The sequence below is a fragment of the Rana temporaria genome, chromosome 5 (assembly GCF_905171775.1).
Source record: "Rana temporaria chromosome 5, aRanTem1.1, whole genome shotgun sequence".
Taxonomy (NCBI): domain Eukaryota; kingdom Metazoa; phylum Chordata; class Amphibia; order Anura; family Ranidae; genus Rana; species Rana temporaria.
In genome coordinates this window covers 117,643,595-117,665,350 of record NC_053493.1, presented here as the reverse complement: position 1 = coordinate 117,665,350, position 21,756 = coordinate 117,643,595, and the positions used below count along the sequence as shown (strand labels likewise).

At 42.8% G+C, this 21,756-nt stretch overlaps 1 protein-coding gene across 1 annotated transcript in view; it reads right to left on the bottom strand.

Annotated features, from left to right (window-relative positions):
- SH3BP5 (SH3 domain binding protein 5) overlaps positions 1-21,756 on the bottom strand; it is a 100,102-nt gene that overhangs the window by 57,079 nt on the left and 21,267 nt on the right. Inside the window, exon 2 of the mRNA XM_040353058.1 lies at positions 16,204-16,266. Within this exon, the coding sequence (XP_040208992.1) occupies positions 16,204-16,266 (63 nt within the window). The remainder of the gene's footprint in view (positions 1-16,203; positions 16,267-21,756) is intronic.

Genomic DNA, 21,756 nt, shown 5'->3' with positions numbered 1-21,756 from the left:
GGTAGACTGTATGGGGCCCCGTGATTTCTAACAGCAGCCCTGTCGACAGCATAAAGTTTTTATGATCTAAAAACGCAGCAACATTGAATATTACAGGATTCATTTACTAAAGACAAATAGAATGTTCACTTTGCAAGGGAAGTTGGGTTTTGCAAGGGAACTTGTTGGATGAAGATCTGTTGACTTCCATCATCCAAAAATGCTGTTTTTTATTTTTGGAAACAAATAAAAAAAACTGTCAGCTCAGGTCGGAGCAGCTGTACCAACAATCTGATGTTAGTACAGCGATCTAACCTGCTGTGCTATTGTGTTCTGACAGTGAGACTGACAGGGGGGACACATAACCCCCCTCCCCCAACACACTCTGATCAGCGCTCTCAGCCAGCGAAACAGGAGCCAGTGGGCAGACCTTTTTCTGTCATGCACCTTCGACAGAAGCCGGCCGAATAACTGGCTTCTATCGGACCGACTCCAGTACTTACAGGCCAAATGTCGGCTGGTCTCCAAGGATGAGCTCCAGCGTGTTCGCATAGTACACGTGCAGAGCCCGCCAGGAAGTCTGCACGGCGCTGCGCCAATCACAGGGAGACATTGTTCCGATGCTCGGCTGCAGAGATCGGGAAATGTCTCGCTGGCTGTGATTAGCGCCGTGCAGACTTCCCGGCGGGCTCTGCACGTGTACTATGCGAACACGCTGGAGCTCATCCTTGCTGGTCTCTATTGAATCACTGCACAACATTCGGCTCATGTACTAGGCTTTAGTACAGCAGCGCTGACATGAGCTCTGTTTTTTTATTTTTCCCCCAACCCGCTGAGCTTTCGTATGCATATATCATACCTGTACATACCAGGTGTTCTCTGATTTGACAGGATAAACATCATGACCTTATCACCCCACCACTCCACCTCATCCATTTTGTGAATGCCTTGTATGCAAGACAAAAACAGTGTGCGTCTGCGTTTTAGCATATCTTTTCTTTTCTAAAGTGTATGTCCAGGGCAAAAACATTTTTTTCCCATTTTGACTAGAGTGGAGAAGGATTGAAAACACCTGCCAGGTTTTTCAGGCTATCCCAGGCTCTATTATAGATTTTCTTTCTATCTTGGCATTGGACATTTTCCCTCACTTCCAGTCATGTGAAACTGTTGGCAGCAGGACAAGTGAGTAAATCTTTGTAATGGAGCTTTAGATAGCAGTAAAAACCTGACAAAAAAAAATAAACAGTGGACCTTGCATGAAAAGGAAAACCTGTAATATTGAAGGCCACCTACCCCAAAGGTCAAAATTACCTACAAAAGTAAATTTAAAAATAAAGCCAGTGAGAAAAAAAAAAAAAAAAAAAAAACACACTTACCTCAGCCCTGGCTTTCACTGCATCCAGGAGGGCGCAGGCGATATAACCACACCGCTGCCTCCTGGGCTCATAATACCACTACTCGAATAAGATACCTTCTGCCAAAAATGTTTTTTTTTTTTTTTTGCAAAAACTTTATATTTAAAATACCTTTGTAAGCGACTTTGGTTTGGAGGAAGGAGGGCTTTCAATAAAGCAAACCTTCCATTTTCAAGGTCAAATTTAAGGCTTTCCCTCTCACACTAACTAGCACGTTTGGCAGTTTATAGCACAAACATGGTCAACATCCAAAAAGTAGAACCAAAAAAAAAAAAAAATACACACACATACACACACCTGTAGATACCTATAAATGTAGTATATACAGTGCAAGTATTTACAGAGCTTTACTTTTTCCATGTTTTGTTACAGCCTGTACACCCGAATATCGTCCGAGGAAAAGTCATCCAATAATCGGATCGTTGGTACAGAGCTTTCGAGAGCCAATCACAACAATTTATCCGATATTATTCGATCGGACAAGCATGAAAATTTTCCTCGTACGATACCAGATTTTCATTTAGTTAGTATAGTTGTCCTCCGAAAATGCAATACAAATACAACACAACACATGACAACACTTTCGTTTTTTTGATCTGTCGTCAGATTTTCAGATCGTGTGTACAAGCCATTATTACAAAATGGATTTAATTCATTATTTTCCCTCAAAAATTCTACAAACAATACTCCATAATGACAACGTGAAAGAAGTTTGTTTGAAATCTTTGCCAATTTATAAAAAAAACAAAAAAACAAAAAATCCCATGTACATAAGTATTCACAGCCTTTGCCGTGACACTCAAAATTGAGCTCAGGTGCATCCTGTTTCCACTGATCATCCTTAAGACGTTTCTAAATCTTGATTGGAGTCTACCTGTGGAAAATTCAGTTCATTGGACACAATTTGGAAGGGCACACATCTGTCTATATAGGGTCCCACAGTTAACAGTGCATGTCAGAGCACAAACCAAGCCATGAAGTCCAAGGAATTGTCTGTAGACCTCAGAGACAGGATTGTATCGAAGCACAGATCTAGGGAAGGGTACAGAAAAATGTCTGCAGCATCGAAGGTCCTAATGAGCACAGTGGCCTCCATCTTCTGTAAATGGAAGTTTGGAACCACCAGGACTCTTCCTAGAGTGGGCCACCCTGACAGCGATCGAGGGAAAGGGGCCTTGGTCAGGGAGGTGACTAAGAACCCAATTGTCATTCTGACAGAGCTCCAGTGTTTCTCTGTGGAGGAGAACCTTCCAGAAGAACAACCATCTCTGTAGCACTCCACCAATCAGGTCTGTATGGTAGAGTGGCCAGACGGAAGCCACTCCTTAGTAAACGGCACGACAGCCTGCCGGGAGTTTGCCAAAAGGCACCTGAAGGACTCTCAGACCATGAGAATCAAATTCTCTAGTCTGATGAAACAAATATTGAACACTTTGGCCTGAATGACAAGTGCCATGTCTGGAGGAAACCAGGCACCGCTCATCACCTGGCCAATACATATCCCTACAGTGAAGCATGGTGGTGGCAGCATGCTGTGGGGATGTTTTACAGAGGCAAAAACTGGGAAAGTAGCCAGGATCAAGGGAAAGATGAATGCAGCAATGTACGGAGACATCCTTGATGAAAACCTGCTCCAGAGCGCTCTGGACCTCAGACTGGGGCAAAGCTTCATCTTCCAACAGGACAACAACCCTGAGTACATAGGCAAGAAAACAAAGGAGTGGCCATGAGATAACTCTGAAAGTCCTTGAGTGGCCCAGCCAGATCCCAGACTTGAACCCAATTGAACATCTCTGAAGAGATCTGAAAATGCATGTGCATCGACATTGCCCATCCAACCTGATGGAGCTTGAGAGGTCCTGCAAAGAAGACTGGGTGAAACTGCCCAAAAATAGGTGTGCCAAGCTTTTAGCATCATACTTAAAAAGACTTGAGGCTGTAATTGGTGCTTCAAAAAAGTATTGCTCAAAGGCTGTGAATACTTATGTACATGCGATCTTTTCATTTTATTGTTAATACATTTGCAAAAAATGTCAAACAAACTTGTGGGGTATGGTTTGTAGAATTTTGAGGAAAATAATGAATTTAATCAATTTTGGAATAAGGCTGTAACATAACAAAATGTGGAAAAAGTGACGCGCTGTGAATACTTTCTGGATGCACTATACCCTTAAAATGCAATATAAATCACTTGTATTCCAGAATTCTACTTGGAATTAGGTCAAGATTTTTCTCACTGCACCTAATCAGGGATTGGCAGATGGTGACCCATTATGGGCTGACAAACTTCAACTAAATCCTGTATACAAGTACAGGTGTAGACCCGTATTTTGTAAAGTTTGAAAAATGATAACATACATGGAATAAAAAGGCTCGTCTACATAGGATGGCTGTCAAAAGAAGGGTAAAATGTAAAACTGCAGCATTCGTTTTAAGCTCAAGAAACTGTGTTTTAGTTGTCATCTAGAACTGGTAAATGAATCAAAGTAGAGCTTGCTCTTTAACCACCTCCATACCACTGTGTTATTAACCACTTAAGCCCCGGACCAATATGCAGCCTAAAGACCCAAGGGGTTTTTACAGTTCGGGACTGCGTCGCTTTAACAGACAATTGCGCGGTCGTGCGACGTGGCTCCCAAACAAAATTGGCGTCCTTTTTTCCCCACAAATAGAGCTTTCTTTTGGTGGTATTTGATCACATCTGCGGTTTTTAGTTTTTGCGCTATAAACAAAAATAGAGCGACAATTTTGAAAAAAAAGCAATATTTTTTACTTTTTGCTGTAATAAATATCCCCCAAAAACATATATAAAAACATTTTTTTTCCTCAGTTTAGGCCGATACGTATTCTTCTACCTATTTTTAGTTAAAAAAATCGCAATAAGCGTTTATCGATTGGTTTGCGCAAAATTTATAGTGTTTACAAAATAGGGGATAGTTTTATTGCATTTTTATTTTTTTTTATTTTTTTACTACTAATGGCGGCGATCAGCAATTTTTTTCGTGACTGCGACATTATGGCGGACACTTCGGACAATTTTGACACATTTTTGGGACCATTGTCATTTTCACAGCAAAAAATGCATTTAAATTGCATTCTTTATTGTGAAAATGACAGTTGCAGTTTGGGAGTTAACCACAGGGGGCGCTGTAGGAGTTAGGGTGCACCTAGTATGTGTTTACAACTGTTTGGGGGTGTGGCTGTAGGAATGACGTCATCGATCGTGTCTTCCCTATAAAGGGAATGACGCGATCGATGCGCCGCCATAGTGAAGGACGGGGAAGCCGTGTTTACACACGGCTCTCCTCGTTCTTCAGCTCCGGGGAGCGATCGCGACGGAGCGGCTATAAACAAATAGCCGCGCCGTGGTCCCGGATCGCTCCCCGAGCGGACCCGACCTCCGCATGTAGCGGGGGGGGTCCCGATCGGACCCCCCACCCGCTAATAGGCGAGGACGTACCCATACGCCCATGTGCCTGTACGTGCCATATTGTGGACGTATATGTACATGGGCTGGTCCTTAAGTGGTTAATCAATCAAGGTAGATGTGTATATTGATAGTCAGGGGCGGACTGACCATTGAGTCACTCGGGCACTGCCTGAGGGCCCCATGCCACTAGGGGGCCCCATCAGGGATGCCAGGCTCAGTAAAACCAGGGACAGTATGTAGAAATCTATGTTTTTTTTACATCTGTCCCTGATATGTCCGAAACCGACATGCTTTTGATGTGAAAATCCCGTGATTTTAGCTGCCCCGCCTCTGCACTGCCTCCTGGCGTGGTGGCCATCTGTAAGCCCGGGGGGCCCATAATCTTCTATTGCCCGGGGGCCCCATGAGTTGTCAGTCCGCCCCTGTTGATAGTCCAGTTTAAAAACAGCATTCCAGAAAATACATTCCGGTGACCAGTGCACCCATGAAAGGCCGTTATCTGAGCAGTCACTGGAAAGCTCAGATCAAAGTCACAACGTACAGGGCCAACAAGATCAGCTCTGTACCTTGCAATCACTGTGAACTAATCACAGTCATTACAAGTGTAAAGAGTTCAGCCCATTCACAGCCCCCCCCCCCCCTCCTTGTGAATGGGATCAACATTTGTAATCACAGCAAATGCAGGGTGCAAGTAGGAGGTCTTAAAGTGGCAATGAGAAAATGCAAGTGGGATCGGTTTTTTTTTTTCTTAAATGTGGCGGTGCCTCATCGCCTCTTCATGATTTTTTTATTATATTAGGATATATGGCTGCTGCAGTAAAGCAATGGATTTACATTGCTAAAGTGCTCATTGCAAGACAGAGATTAGCAAGCACCTTAATACTTCTCTGAACCTTGGCTTCCACCCTCTGTCAGTTCTCCAACAAACTCTCTGTTTACATGGTTTCCTCATTCCATTCCCAACCCTCCGTTACTTGATTGCTGTTCTTAAAAGGGTTTTCAAAAATTGTAAAAACGTATCCATCTGAAAGCACCAGGTACAGTAGAAGGGGGGAGAAGGAGGTGACCTAAGGTCGTTGGGCAGAACTAAAGCATCCCATAGACGATTTAAATTTCTTTCCTTCACCCACTGGTAGAAGGAAAGAAAATAGCTTGATTTCCCCATTAACACAGTCAGTGTTGATGGGGGAATCCCTCTCGCAGCACTATTGTGTTCTGCCAGCAGGGGGGGCTGCAGGGAGCCTTCACGGCTAACAGAACACAATGACTGTTAGTGGCTATAACTGCCGCCAGTAAAGCGCATGTAAAAAATTCAACAGGTTGATTGTATCCAACTCGATTAACTGATCGAGTTGGATACAATCAGCCTGCCCATAGATGGTCGAGATCTTTTCAGAGCCTGGACTGGCTCTGTGTAGTCAGCCAACAGTGGGCTTCAGCTGCACTCCTGAAATTCATAGGAGAAATACAGCCAAAATAGCTTTAGTTTTACTTCTCCTTTAATTTTATTTACAGCAATGTATGGATTATTTTTCTGTGATAACACACCCAATGAGCTACCACTCATGGAAAGGTTTATTGAAAAAAAATAAAGGGCCTTATTGTAGGGATCATTTCCTCTTCAAGCACACCCAGATGACAGGTTATTGGGTCGAAGGGAATAGTAGTTTAGGTGACCAAAGATATAGTTTCCAACACATCTGACCAATATCCATGTAATTTTATGGCAGCACCATATTATGTGAATAAAATCACCCCTATTATTATTATTGCACTTAGAATCTTTTACCCCCACTATAATAATTTATCTGGAGTTCTAGATACCCAATGGAATATAAAAAGTTGAGCAAGTCTCTGTGATGCAAATAATAACACTAGAGCGGGGATGTGCAATTAGCGGACCTCCAGCTGTTGCAGAACTACAAATCCCATGAGGCATAGCAAGGCTCTCACAGCCACAAGCATGACACCCAGAGGCAGAGGCATGATGGGATTTGTAGTTTTGCAACATCTGGAGGTCCGCTAATTGCATATCCCTGCACTAGAGGTATGGAACATAATGCCTCTTTCCATTTATAGCCATCAATGGCGTCCACATCAACCTCCCATTCATTCCCACAGGGCAGCTTATCAGCAAAATGAGAATTCAGCATTAGGTTGGTGTAAATGCGGACAATCATTCTCTTTTTAAAAGAGTGGATTTAGTTATATCCTTAAATACTCTTGGAGAGGTTTGATTGACAAATAACTTGTAGTACAGTACTTTATGTTGTATGCGGTAAAGCAGGGGTGCCCAACCAGTGGCCCGCGGAGCCCTCTGATGTGGCCCGCGACCTCCTGCTCTGGGATGGAATAAAATAGAATACTATAATCACAGTGTATTTATGGGCATATCTGTTCTGCAGTGGTACTGGGCCATAGACTTTAATTACCTGCCGAGTGGGCTGCCATTCATCCGCTCAACTCAATGTGTGTGAGGGCTGGGCTCAGCCCTTCCTTCTCTGTGCTGGCAGCTCAGCTGTCAGCTAATTTCCAGCTCCTATCTCTCCACAGTGATCCACCTGTTGATGATCCGCTCTTCAGCTCTGCCTACTTAAAGCCTTCCAATTCATTTGCTCTTTGCCTTCGCCTGTGTTAACATCACAAGAGACTTTCTCCTGCGTTCCTGTTGAAGACCTGCTTGACCTACGTTCCCTCTGACTACAGATCCTGCTTGCTGTATGCCTACCTTTATCCCTGGCTCTTGGACATTGGCTTGGCCGACTACCTGATCCCAGGGCTGGACTGGGACAGAAATTTGGCCCTGGAATTCATCTAGACTGGCCCACTTTGACAGGTCTCTCCCATGGCGGCCGGACAACTCCCGCAACCCCCCCGGCCACCCAAGCCCCCTCTCCTCCTTCACTAGCCACTAGCCGTTCTACTTTCTTAGAGTAGAACGGCTGGTACTGGCACTCTTATAGGCAGTACCAGTGGGGAAGGTAGACATTATTTCACCCGGGGCAAAGAATCAGTTCGGTGCCCCCCCTTATGGGACAAGATTAGTCAGAAGTGAGAAACTCCCAGGCCATAGCTGTTGAATCAGCTGTCTGTCCCCTCCCCCATGCTCCGATGTAGGCCCCCCTGCTCCTCTGGTCCTTTGTTCCCCCCAGGTGAGCACTGCGGGAGGGAGAGGAGATGAGCACTGCGGGAAGGGAGAGACAGAGGAGCGGAGGGGGGCGGCAGTCCGCTGTCACTGAAGCCAGCCCACTGAGCCATCGGCCCACCGGGAAACTCCCTGTAGTCCCAATGGCCAGTCCATTCCTGCCTGATCCTGTTACTGAACTCTGACTACGCTTACTCTGTTTACCTTTGTGATTTAACCGTACTTCTGTCTCGGTCTGATTCATGGTTACTGACATTGTGGCCCATGGCTGGTTATCAAGTCGCTTAAGTGGTCCTTGCTCTTCAAAAGGTTGAGCACCCCTGCAGTAAAGGATACTGCTATTATAGATACGAAGGCATACATGGAATGATATAGGTTAGAGCTTGGAACTTTTTGGTTGCAGTGTAAATCATCTACCATTAAACTTTATAATGGTCTGCTCCTCTGCTCCCCAGCCTCTGGTAAAGACTCCTAAACACAGAGGCTTAGCCAACAACCTGGTCACCTGGAGCCCTCTTGGAGCCATAGCATGGTTTTGTGGCTAGGTCATTGCCCACCTCCAAATCACTAAAACCTGAAATGTATGATGGAGCAAGGGAGAAAACAAATTAAGTGTATTAGTATAGAAACCTGTACACAACTAGTATCTTACATTTGGTACCAATTAAACCTATTTATATTAGGTATACTGCTTTCCCCAATTGTATATGAAGCTGTGCAAGAAAAAGCCAGGACCCAAAAACATTAATAGTTTGTATATTTATTTTACTGGTCTGTGTGAACTTGCCTGGGAACTTTTCTGGGAAAGTACCACAGTTTTACACAAAGTTTCCTCTTTCATTTTTAAGAACTAAAGACATTTTATTGCAAGAGGAAGCTCGCTGCCTTCTATCTAAACATCTGAAAACACTTAGGTTTGAGAGACATACATTTTTATGAAGGCAAAAAATTACCACAATTTAGAATGTTACAAATACTAGTTTCTCCAATGCATTAGCACTGGCTGATAAAGAATGCTCCGTTTTGGATCAGCCATCTTCCAAACCCCCATACTGGTCAGTGAAGACCAATAAGGGGCTCAAGAAGCAAAACAAAAAGGGGGGGGGGAGGCTGATCTTTTCAATATGCCCTTTTTCAAAATGGCTGAATGACTATTCCCTACAGAGAATTGGTCAGGAGAGTTAGTTGGCTGCCATCTAATCATAACTGCAACTGGAAAAGCTCCTAGTAGATATAAAGAGCATGTAGCCAATAGCATTCAAAACCTTCTCCATGCCCAACTAATGGCCTGTTGAACTTGGGTAACTCTGGCACAGTGATCGCTCATGCCATTCCCCCTTCCACCTATTACACATCCTAATGGCCAGTTAGGCAGCATCCAAGCAATTGGCCAACATGTGTGGGAGTAGGTAAGCTCTGGCACCTGCTAGAGTTTTGTCTATTCAGATTGGCTTTGCATACAAAAAGGAGGAGGGAGCAACTAATGCTACTGCAGGCATCTACAGATACCTCTAGGGCAGTGGTTCTCAACCTTCTAGTGCCGTGACCCCTTGATAAAAATTTCCCAAGTTGTGGGGACCCCTAACAGTAAAATTATTTTCATAGTGTGGGTTGTCAGCACCCAAGGCAAGACAAGGATTTTTCGCCCCTAACCCACGGATATTTAGCGCTCCCCAAGTCCCTTCCACTTGTACAGTATTAAAAAACCTTATGTACATTTTAGGATGTACCACTCTCCCTTTGCTCTCCTTTCTTTCCCTTTTATCTCTCTCACCTATGCCAAAATCTGAGGTCTCCTCCAGCCCCTCCCACTTCACATCCCTCACCAGTTAGCTAACCTCTAGTCTGTGTCCCCCAACCATGCTGTGAACTGAATAGGCGGCTGCGAAGACGCTGAGTGGGCGGCTGCGGGCTCCAGCAACAGTCCAGCTAGGTGGCCACAGGCTCCAGGAACAGCCCGGCTGGGTGGATGCAAAAAGGCTGGGAGCGTGGTGTGGGCTTCAGGAACAGCCCAGGATTTGGTGACCCCTGGCAAATCATCATTTGACCCCTGAAGGGGTCCCGACCCCCAGTTTGAGAACCACTGCTCTAGGGTAACTTTGAATAGATCCAGATATAGGCAGAAAAAGTTATACATGCTCTTGTTGTAAAACAAAAAAAAATTGAATGCCCCACCACACCATTTAAACCTTCCTATTGGTCAATTACATTACTAATGTGACCAATAGTGTGGTTTAGGAGGCATAAAAAGGAAAAAACTAACTTCTCTTACAGGAAAAAATGAGATCTGCATATCATCTAAGCAGCCTATATCTCTAGAACTACTGATCATTTTAACATACAGATTTCCCGTTTGTAATCTATACTTCTATTTTGTTCATCATATTCTCAATTAAAATTCTTCAAGTTCATGACAACTTTACTGTAGGCAAAGATAACATTCCACCATAAGCATGATAATTCTTAGGCTAGATCTTGTTTAATTAAATACCTGAATAAAATATGTATTAAACATAGTGACTTGTTAGGAACTTTATTAAAGAGATTATCTGTTGAACAAGAAAGACAAAAGAATTGGTGCTCAATAAGTAACTACTCTTACTCCTAAATAAAACACTTTGTACCTCGCTTCATCAGCTATGATTAGCCTAAAACAAAGCGATGCATGACTTTCCCCGAGGCTGTTCCAGGGTACAAAATGTCTTATGAACAAAGCCTCAGATTATTTTATATCAAATTAAACTTTACTGTCCTTCGTGGCTGACGTACATTGTACTGGCTGGTTATATTTTTCATTCAAAGTGTAAACAGATAAAAGTTTAAAAAGTATTAAAAAAGGAGTGTACACAGGCCTGCAGAACTAGCAAAATATTAATAGGAAAGTCAATAATTGTACATGTTAACTAGGACCTGCCATGAAATAGAATTAAAAGTTTCTCTATGGGGGCCATACATACAGTTTGCATTGGTGGATAGATATTCTTACACCTTGCAAAATGTTCCCTATTTGATCCATATTTTAAATGCACTTATGGTCATATTTAGTATAGTGTTCAATAATCAAAATTTCAAACATGTTTACTATATGCTGTAAAAGGATCAATTAAATACAAATTTGGGTTGATTACAAAGAACCAAATGGACAGCAATTGGCATCTTACACTAGAACACATCTCATCAGACATGAAAACAAAACATCTTTAACTCTCAGAATTGTACACTGTACCGGTTTATACAACAATAACTTTGCGAGTGGTGCAAAAAAAAGTACACAAACAGTGCGATTTATCACGCATTCAAAAAACGCCAAATCAGTGTTGCCAACCGTCCGTATTTTTACGGACAGGTCGTAAAAACGGGCACTTTTTTCCCCCGTTCGTAAATGTCCGTGGTTGCGGGAATGTGCCAGTAAAAATAGCCGAGATTGGTTCGGCTTGGAACTGCGCATGGAGATTAAAAGGCAGGGGGTGATTGGAGGCAGGGGGTGATGGTGGCTGCGGGGCAATGGAGGCAGGGGGAGATTGGAGGCAGGGGGGAGTTGGTGGCACCGCAGAGGGGGATGGTGGCACCCCAGAGGGTGGGGGATGGAGACAGAGGTTGTTGGTGGCATCACAGAGGGGGATGGAGGCAGGGGACGATGGAGGCAGGGGGTGATTGGAGGCAGGGGGGATTGTGGCACCGCAGAGGGGAGTGAAGGCAGGGGGTGTTGGTGGCAGAGAGGGATGGAGGCAAGGGGTGATGTGACCTTGTTATATCAAAAACATTTTTTTTTTTTACCTTAATATGTACCTTAAATCATTTGTCTAGCGTATTTATTTGTAGCCTAAATACTGAAATTTGCACCGAAAAATGTAATTTAGTAACTTTTGTGTAATGCCAGTAAAAACATGGCTGCGCCAGTAAATTCCGGGTGTTGTGTCAGTAAATTTCAATCTGGTAGGTTGGCAACACTGCCAAATGTGAATGCAGCCCAATAGCTGATATATTTACACAGCAAATCCTGGCTGTCTATGAGTGCAAAGTGCACTTGAAACTGCAGTTGCTGTAAATCTGAGGGGTAGATTTGAAATGAGGGGGAAGCTCTGCTGATTTTATTATCCAATCATGTGCAAGCTAAAATTCAGTTTTTTTTTTTATCTTCCTTGCATGTCCCCCCCCGCATCTTGTAGTACAAAGTGGATTTGCCTTTAGTAAATAACCCCCACTGTGTAATTCCAATAAATTGTCTTTATTATGTAAGAAAATACAATTATTCATCAGTAGGTAAAGGTCCAATCATTAGAGTGGGGACTCTACAGTCAGTCAATCTGGTGCAGGTGGATCATATTGCTATCACACCAAGATTCCCCCCCCCCCCATTTATTTGAAATTATTAAATATAAAATTTGCAACGCGACACTTTTTAAATGTATGGTTTCCTGAAAATTCATGTTAAAAATTCTAAGACCCCTTTCACACTGAGGTGCTTTGCAAGCACTATAACGCTAAAAATAGCACCCGCAAAGCGCCCTGAAAGAACGGCTCCATTCATTCCAGTCTGAAAGCCTGAGAGCTTTTACTCTGGATCGGTGTGCTGGCAGGACGTTAAAAAATGTCCTGCAAGCAATATGTTGGAGCGGTGAAGGAGTGGTGTTTACACCGCTCTTGCCCATTGAAATGAATGGGCAGCTCAAGGGAACCGCCACTGTAGCAGCACTTTGCGGGTGGTTTTAACCCTTTTTTGGATGCTAGTGGGGATAAAAGCACCCCACTAGCGTCCGAATACCTCCAGAAAAAATTATGGTAAAGAGCCAATAAAAATAGCAGCTCCTTACCGCCGACGCCGCCTGCTCCCCAGTGTGAAAGCGGCATAAGGTGTACAGTACACCATTACATTGGTGGCCAGTGTAAATCCCCATTACATTGGTGGCCAGTGTAAATCCCCATTACATTGGTGGCCAGTGTAAATCCCCATTACATTGGTGGCCAGTGTAAATCCCCATTACATTGGTGGCCAGTGTAAATCCCCATTACATTAATGGCCAGTGTAAATCCCTGTTACATTGGTGGCCAGTAAAAAAAAAAAAAAAAAAAAAAACACACTTACATTTGTGGTCAGTTTCATATCCTCCCTTACATTGGTGGTCCACGTAGAAGCCCCCATTAAAAATTGGTGGCGAGTGTAAATCCACCCTTTACGTTGGTGGCCAGTGTAGAAATCCCCCTTTATTGGTTGTTGATGTAAAATCCCCTATTACATTGGTTGACAGTGTAAATTCTTCATTACATAGATGATCAGTGAACATTTTCCTTTATATATTGGTGACAAGTACAGAATTGCCCTTACACTGGTGGCAAGTGTAAATCCCCCCTAACATTGGTGGTCGGTAAAAATCTCCGACAATGGTCAGTGTAAAATCCTCCTTACATGGAGGTCATTGTATATATTACCCCTTACACTACTGGTTGGTGTAAATGCTCCAATTACATTGCCGTCAGTGTAGAAATCCTTCTTTATATTGGTGGGTGGTGTAAAATCCCCCATTACATGGTGGTCAGTGTAAATTCCCCCTCACATTGGGGCCAGTGCAAATACCTCCCCACCACTACATTGGTGGTCAGTGTAGAATCCCCCACTATATAGATTTCCAGCTTTGCTCTACATGATTCAGAATTTGCCACAGTGTACTGCCTCCTAACTAATCCCATACCCCCACCACTGCCACTGATTGCATCAACCCCCCAGCATTGCCATTGATCACCAGACCAACCCCCCCCCCCCCCTCCAGCATTGCCACTGTTCCCAGGAGTCCTAGGATCCCTGAGAGTTTTCTGTCTATTGATGGGTCCCCTCATCTCCCCAGTCCACGGTGTCCTGGCAGCGTAGAGAGGTGCTGTAACCTTTAGCAACCAGTCAGTGAGCAGTAACCTCTTGCAACTAATCATTGAGCTGTAAGGATATGCAGTAACCTCTAACAGCCAGTCAGTCAGCAGTAATAATGTGCAGTAACCTCTAGCAACCAATTAGTGAGTGGTAAGGATGTCCAGTAACCAATCAGTGAGCAGTATTGATGTACAGGAATCTAGCAGCCAATCAACAAGCAGAAGTCATGTGCTGTAACATCTAGCAAATAGTGAGCCATAATGTGTGCAGTAACCTCTAGCAGCCAGTCAGTGAGAAGTAATGAAACAATGTAACCTCTGGCAAACAATGGCAGCCTGATCCGATTCAGTAAACACATTTTGAGTCTAGCTGCTATTTATTGTATGTCTCGGAGCAGATGGAGAGCGAAAATTGCATGGAAGGTGGCGGCACAAGGAAATGTTTGCCCAGGGTCCAATAAATATTAAAGACGGCCCTGTACATTAGATTCAAAACTGGAAGGACAGGATACTAGACAAACATTCCCAGATGTGATCCGCAAGACACAGCTCAAATTATGAAAAGGCTGCAGCTGATAAAACAAGATTGATATCAGCAAACAAATGACATGTCAGTAAGAAATTACAGCTCATCGTCCTTCAAGCAACCCTGTACAGAATTTTTATTTTTAAACAATCATAACCTGGAAAAAAAAAAAAAGAGGACGACTGAATACCTTTATCACCATCTGCTTTTCCGGAATGCTACTTCTCTTAAGATACTATTTTTGTTGATGTTCACTGGGAAACCAACATTTTCTGGTCCCTCACAGCACTTCACTGGTTCCTTCTATTGATCTCCACATCATTACTGTCCTATAACATGGAGGTCGACAAGGGAACACCAGTGGGCTGAGCACTGCGAAATAGTAATGAATTTCTGGTAGATTTTCTCTCACTTCCTGTTGTCTCCCTCCATTTGTAAGTAGGAGTCAGTGGCAGCTTGTGCTCAAAATTTTTTTTGGGGGGGTGGGCGCAAACAAAAACGAAAAAACAAAACAAAAAAAAACCACATCAATTGCAGCCTCACTGTGCCCATTAAACACAGCTACTGTGCCCATCAATTGCCACCACTGTGCCCAAATGCAGCCACTGTGCCCATCAATTGTCGCCACTGTGCCCATCAAACGCAGCAACTGTGCCATGCCATTAATTGTCGCAACATTGCCATGCCATCAAACGTCGCCACTGTGCCATCAAACGTCGCCACTGTGCCATCAAACGTCGCCACTGTGCCATCAAACGTCGCCACTGTGCCATCAAACGTCGCCACTGTGCCATGCCATCAAACGCAGCCACTGTGCCATGCCATCAAACGCAGCCACTGTGCCATGCCATCAAACGCAGCCACTGTGCCATGCCATCAAACGCAGCCACTGTGCCATGCCATCAAACGCAGCCACTGTGCCATGCCATCAAACGCAGCCACTGTGCCGTACCATCAATTGTCGCCACTAAGCCAAACGCAGCCACTGTGCCCATCAATTGCCCCCTCGAAAACCGCCAGATTGCTTCCCCCCTCGTCACCCAGGACTTCCCTTTTTCGGGTCAGCCATCCTCCCTCCATGCTCCCTCAGTGTCTTCTCCCGAGTCTCGCCCTCCATGTCGCCTAAGCCAATCAGGTTACTGGTAACCAGACCCGGTGAACCTGATTGGCTGAGACGCGTGTCAGTGTTAACCAGGGGGCGCACAGCATGTGCGCCCCCTGGTTAACCATTTGGAACCCAATTAGAGCCAACAGGCTGTAATCAGGAAGCCTATCAGAACTGCTGGCTCTCATAAACACTTCCAAAAACCAACAAACTGCTGTTATTCAGATGGTCGGCGCTCACCAGGGGGCCGGCCATCTGAATAGTGGGCGGCGCCGGCGACAATATGAAATGCATGAATCTATGTATTGTAGACTTGAGTGACGGCGCAGGGGAGAGAGGGGGCGGCGCTCCTGCGCCCACTATGGACGCACCAACGCTGGTAGGAGTAATATACAAGTCAGAGGTTTGTAACCTGGGGACCATCTGTATATTTTTATGCTCTTGGATTGGATACCATGGAAAATTTCTATTTTCTTTCCTCCATGTTTCCAGAAATAATCCACCTAAGTAATTGCTGTACATTTAGAGATTAACCAACATCATGGTGTGAAAGGAAGAGGAATAGTCACTTTGCAGGACTAGAATCGTCATGATGAAGATGCCTGTATTTGACACATCACTGGTGAAATTCTGAAAGTGAAGACATACAGTACTGTACATGCTTTATGATGACTAGTGGTATCATCAGCATTTGCGTTTACTGCAACTAGCTGCGATCACACAAATACACCCAAGACTTACCTCAAGCTCAATTTCCCTCCGGTTAATGTCATCCGTGGATTGGTTAAGCTTCTCTAGTTCTCCCTATATAAGAGAAAATAAAAATGGGGAAAATAAATAATTAAAATCCGGTCAAAAACAGACTAAACAAAGCTAAAAAAAAAAAAAAAAAAAAAAAGTTAAAATCAGTAAGGGAATTCCAAATCAAGGGTTCTTAAAGCCCAACTAAACCTTTGTTTAAATCTAGATACAATACAAGTTTGAAAAAAGTGTGAAAATAATTTGTTTGATTTCTTTAGAAAGCAGGAGAAACACACAAACCTTGCCAGCATGCTGCAGAGAAGGATCCATACTCTCTGTGTGGAAGAAGTGGTCTCTCTGCAGAGGTCTTTTACACCCACTGCTGACAGAACTATAGGTGGGATTCATAGGTCTGGCAGAGCTATAGATTTGATATTGTAGGGGGGCGTCTCAGACCTAAGCAGAGAGATCACTGGTTCTACACAGGAAACCAGCATCCTTCTTTGCAAAATTCTCTCAGGGGACAGGCTTTTCTAGTCATACTGGGGTGGCTTTTAAATGTAACAAAAGTGAAGATCTTGCACATCTTTTGTTTTGATGCCCCTGGAATGCATTTAGTGGATTTTAAATCATGATCACAAGTCCTACTGGGTACCAGTATTTACTGTATTACAGACATTCATGCAGTACAAATAATTTATTCAGGGATTTACATACATTACATATTTTCCAGCTTATTATGACCTCAAAATGTATCAATAGATTGGCTTTACATATGAACAGCTAGAAAGAAAACAGCTAAAAGAAAAATCAAAAAGGATCGTATTATATTTATAAAACATAAAACCAGCAAATCAAAAAAAAAAAAACACAAACACACACACACACACACACACACACTGAGAACTTTTAGGATGCATAAACCTTGGCCTATATTCACGTACGCATCATATTTCCCATACATTTTAAAAAGCCTTAGGAATACTTCAGCGTAAGGAAGGAGCTGGTCTATGCACCCAAAAAGACTCTGAAAACAGATTTTTGAAATGTAAAAATACCGGCATATAAAAACAGCACTACTCAAAACCTAAACCAATTTTTAAATACCAAGTTATATGCAAAAAAAATAAAAAAATTGATTTGGCTTTTGCACGCAAGTTTGTATTTAGAAATTATATTTTTTATTTTATTACAGGTACTTATATAGCACCGTCAATTTACACAACGCTTTACATATGCATACACTTTACATATGCAGTATTATATATAAAATAATATATATATTCATACATTCGCATCAGTCCCTGCCCTTAACCACTTCGCGCAAAACAACGTACCCATACATCTGTACTTTGACAGCATCAAGCTTCCATAACCCCAGTATTTTCGGGAACGCTGCGCATTTTTCTCGTTGGGATAAAAGCTGTCTCTGCAAAATCACTTTTACTTGGTAGCGGGAGAGGCGGCCACCCCCTGCCCGCTGTTGGATATATGCAACAAACTATAGCTTAGAATATATATCAGATGCAGTTTAGATAAAGGACACAAGATGTCGCTAGTGATCATTGATATGATAGACTGTGTTCTTTATGAAAAACAAAAAGCGGCGCCCTCTAAGCGTAGTATGGAGTTTAATAAGGACAAACAACAATTCATATAAGAGGTTACTCACAAAGATACAGAAAATACGGGTATTGGAATAATGGTGTCATCTGAGACTGGCATCTGGAGTGTAAAGACTCTGCTGATAAGATCTTCTCGCAGGCTTCAGGCAGCGTGATGGTGAATCCACACAGTGGGGGCCGAGGGCGGTATCTCTGGGGGTCCCTGGATGGTATTACAGCACTGTTATTAGGGGAGGCAGGCAAGCAGGCAGAGACGCCGCATTCAGCGCAGTGGAACGCAGCCGTGGAGCGCAAACAGCTGAGCGTCACTTCCGGGTACAGTCTCAGGGCGGTGCACGCGTTCGAGACATGCGTGTCTCTTCGTCAGGCTCTATGGGGGCCATCTTGGATGAGGGACAGAAGAACAGCTCGGACGGAGCTGATTGGTTAATACTACAAGACCCGGAAATCAGCTTTACATAGCGGGCAATCGAAAAACGGGGAATCGAAAAGCAGTATGGAAATATATTGAAAAAATCTCACAAGGGACTAGTACAGGACGGGCTTAAAGCTACAGATATCTATCAGCAAAATTTATAATGCTACAAGAAAAAATCAAGAAAAAACATATATATAAAAAAAATATACACATATTTCTTAAACAAAGATCCATTTGCCTGCTTGCCTGCCTCCCCTAATAACAGTGCTGTAATACCATCCAGGGACCCCCAGAGATACCGCCCTCGGCCCCCACTGTGTGGATTCACCATCACGCTGCCTGAAGCCTGCGAGAAGATCTTATCAGCAGAGTCTTTACACTCCAGATGCCAGTCTCAGATGACACCATTATTCCAATACCCGTATTTTCTGTATCTTTGTGAGTAACCTCTTATATGAATTGTTGTTATTTGTCCTTATTAAACTCCATACTACGCTTAGAGGGCGCCGCTTTTTGTTTTTCCTATTGTTGTTTCAGAACTACTTCTTCTTGACAGCTGGCAGCCCTCCAAGCAAGAGTGTATATTTAATTTTAAACAATTTGTGCTACTGTCTCATGAATTCTCCAATGGACTGAATTTTTATCACAAATAACTTTAAACATTTTTTTTTTTAAACTTTTTTAATCCTCCAGTTTATTAACTTTGATTATATTTTTAATCAACTCTCTCATGGGACAGCTGAATTTGATCACAGCTCCCCCCCCCCCCCTAAAATCCTCTCCATGTTCATTTTTCAATTTTTTTATTTTTTAATCTTTTCAGCTTTCACATGAGTTTCACCATTTTTTCCCTTTCCTTAAATGTGTATTCCCATCTCCTACATTTCATTTTTGTGAGCGCTTGATTTTATTTGTTTTTTGTCGGTGTTCTTTATGATATGTTGTGTTTTCTGTATCACAGTGATGTACTCGTTGGTTTTCTCTTCCTGCTTGTAATCTGTGTGTTCTTCTTGCCATGAGGCAGAGAGACATCTTTGTCTGCCTGATGATCCTACAATAAACAAGCCAGTTCCTGTTACTACAGAATATGTCTGATCTGAATTAGACTGCGCTGCACTTATCCATCATACTCTGCAACACCCGCCACGCGTCTGTCGTTTCCACAGCTTACCGGACCCGCCGGCATCCATGGGAGAGGATCGCGTCCACTCCCATGGATGCCTGGCTACCGACTGAGGGGAAAGATGGCCCCCGCTCGGCTCCATAGCATGGGAGAGCAGAAGCGACGTCAAAAGTCACTTCCGCCCACAGCTCTTAAAAAAAGAAGAATGTATTTATTTATTTTTTGCATTTTAGTGTAAATATAAGATCTGAGGTCTTTTTGACACCAGATCTCATATTTAAGAGGTCCTGTCATGCTTTTTTTCTATTACAAGGGGATGTTTACAGTCGTAATAAGAATACAAGTGACCCAAATATATATATATATATATATATATATATATATATATATATATATATATATATATATACACACACATACATATATACATACATACACACACATTTTTTTATTTTATTTTTTAAAGACTGTTAAAAAAATAAAAGTAAAATATTAAATTAAAATAATAATAATAATAATAATAATAATAATAATAAAATAATTTACTTGGAATAACATGTTTCACAACATAAAAAAATAAAAATAAATTGTACTAACTTTACTGATGTCTTATTTTTTAATTAAAAAAAGTGTGCTTGCAAGACTGCTGAGCAAATACGGTGTGACAGAAAGTATTGAAACGACCACCATTTTATTCTCTAGGGTGTTAGAAAAAAATATAGTGTAAAAAAGGGTCTCGGTCAAGTGGTTAAAGAGCTTACAATCCAAGGTCCCCAACTCACAGTCATACATACACAAACCGATTTAGGTTTTGACTAGCACTGCATATATATTTTTACATAAGTATTAAAAATTACCTTTTAGGTAACTAATACAGCTGAGGATTTAAAGAGGATTAATGTAAAATTGCCCAAATTGGTGCAGACTTGTTATCTTTCCTAGATTATAAAAATTGCAGATCAGAGGGATAGGGCAGGGAAAAGGAGAAGGGGGTATAAAGTACTCAATAAACTCACCCCTCCTGACATGCATAATTGTGCGGGGTCAAGGACTCAAAAGTACTGAAGTCAGTGGGCCAGATTCATGTAGATCAGCGGATCTTTAGATCCGCTAGATCTACCTGTTTTACGATCCGCCGGTGCAATTTAGCGAGGCTAGTGCATGATTCATAAAGCACTTACCTCGGAAATTGCACCGTCGGATCCTAACTCCCCCCGGCGGAATGCAAATTCCGCGGCTAGTGGGAGTGTACAATTTAAATCAGGCGCGTTCCCGCGCCGATTTAACTGCGCATGCGCCGCCGGCGAAAAAGCCCAGTGCGCATGCTCCAAATAACGTCACTAGGACGTCATTGTTTTCGCCGGCTAGGTTACTTACGGCCATCCGTATTCCCGACGGACTTACGCAAACGACGTAAAAAATTTAAAACTCGGCGCGGGAACGTCGGCCATACTTAACATTAGCTACCCCTCATATTAGCAGGGGTAGCTATCCGCCGGAAAAAGCCGAACGCAAACGACGTAGAAAAAGAGCGACGGGCGGGCGTACGGACGTGAATCGGCGGTTTTCCTCATTTGCATATGCGACGTGTAAAAAATAGCGACGACACCTAGCGGCCGGCGGGAGATTACAGCCCAAGATTCGACTGGTGTAAGTCATTTACACCAGTCGGATCTAAGGGAGATCTATGCGGAACTGATTCTTATGAATCAGTCGCATAGCTCCGATCGTTGGGTCTCACAGATACGACGGCGGATCAGGAGATCCGCCGGCGTATCTATTGATGAATCTGCCCCAGTATGTCCGCATACCATCCAAGCAGCTTAGGAAAGGTTTAGTATGTATGTATGTATGTATGTATGTATGTATGTATGTATGTATGTATATATACACACATATACACACATATATACACACACATACATACATACATACATACATACACACACACACACACACACACATACATACATACATACACACACATATACATACACACACATATACACACACACACATACATATACACACACACACACACACACACACAAACGAAGAAAGAAAAAAGATGCAGAGTAATCTTGTCTTTGTGTAAAATATTCTCAGCAAATAAACATAAAAAAAAAAAAACAATTAACAAAATACAACTTCAGCGAATGGTGTTTGGATTCTCATTTCCTGTAACATATAGTATGCGCGTTTCAAACTTTGCCTGGAATGTTAACTAAAAACAGAAAATGTGGATCTAGTTACAGGAATTCTCTGCCGATGTCTCAGCGCTGCCCTTTGTCCCGTAATATCTAATCCTAAGACAACAAACCAAAATGGTCAAGAACATCGAGAAAGGAATTTTTCTGTTAATATTCCTGCAGATAAAGATAAAAAAA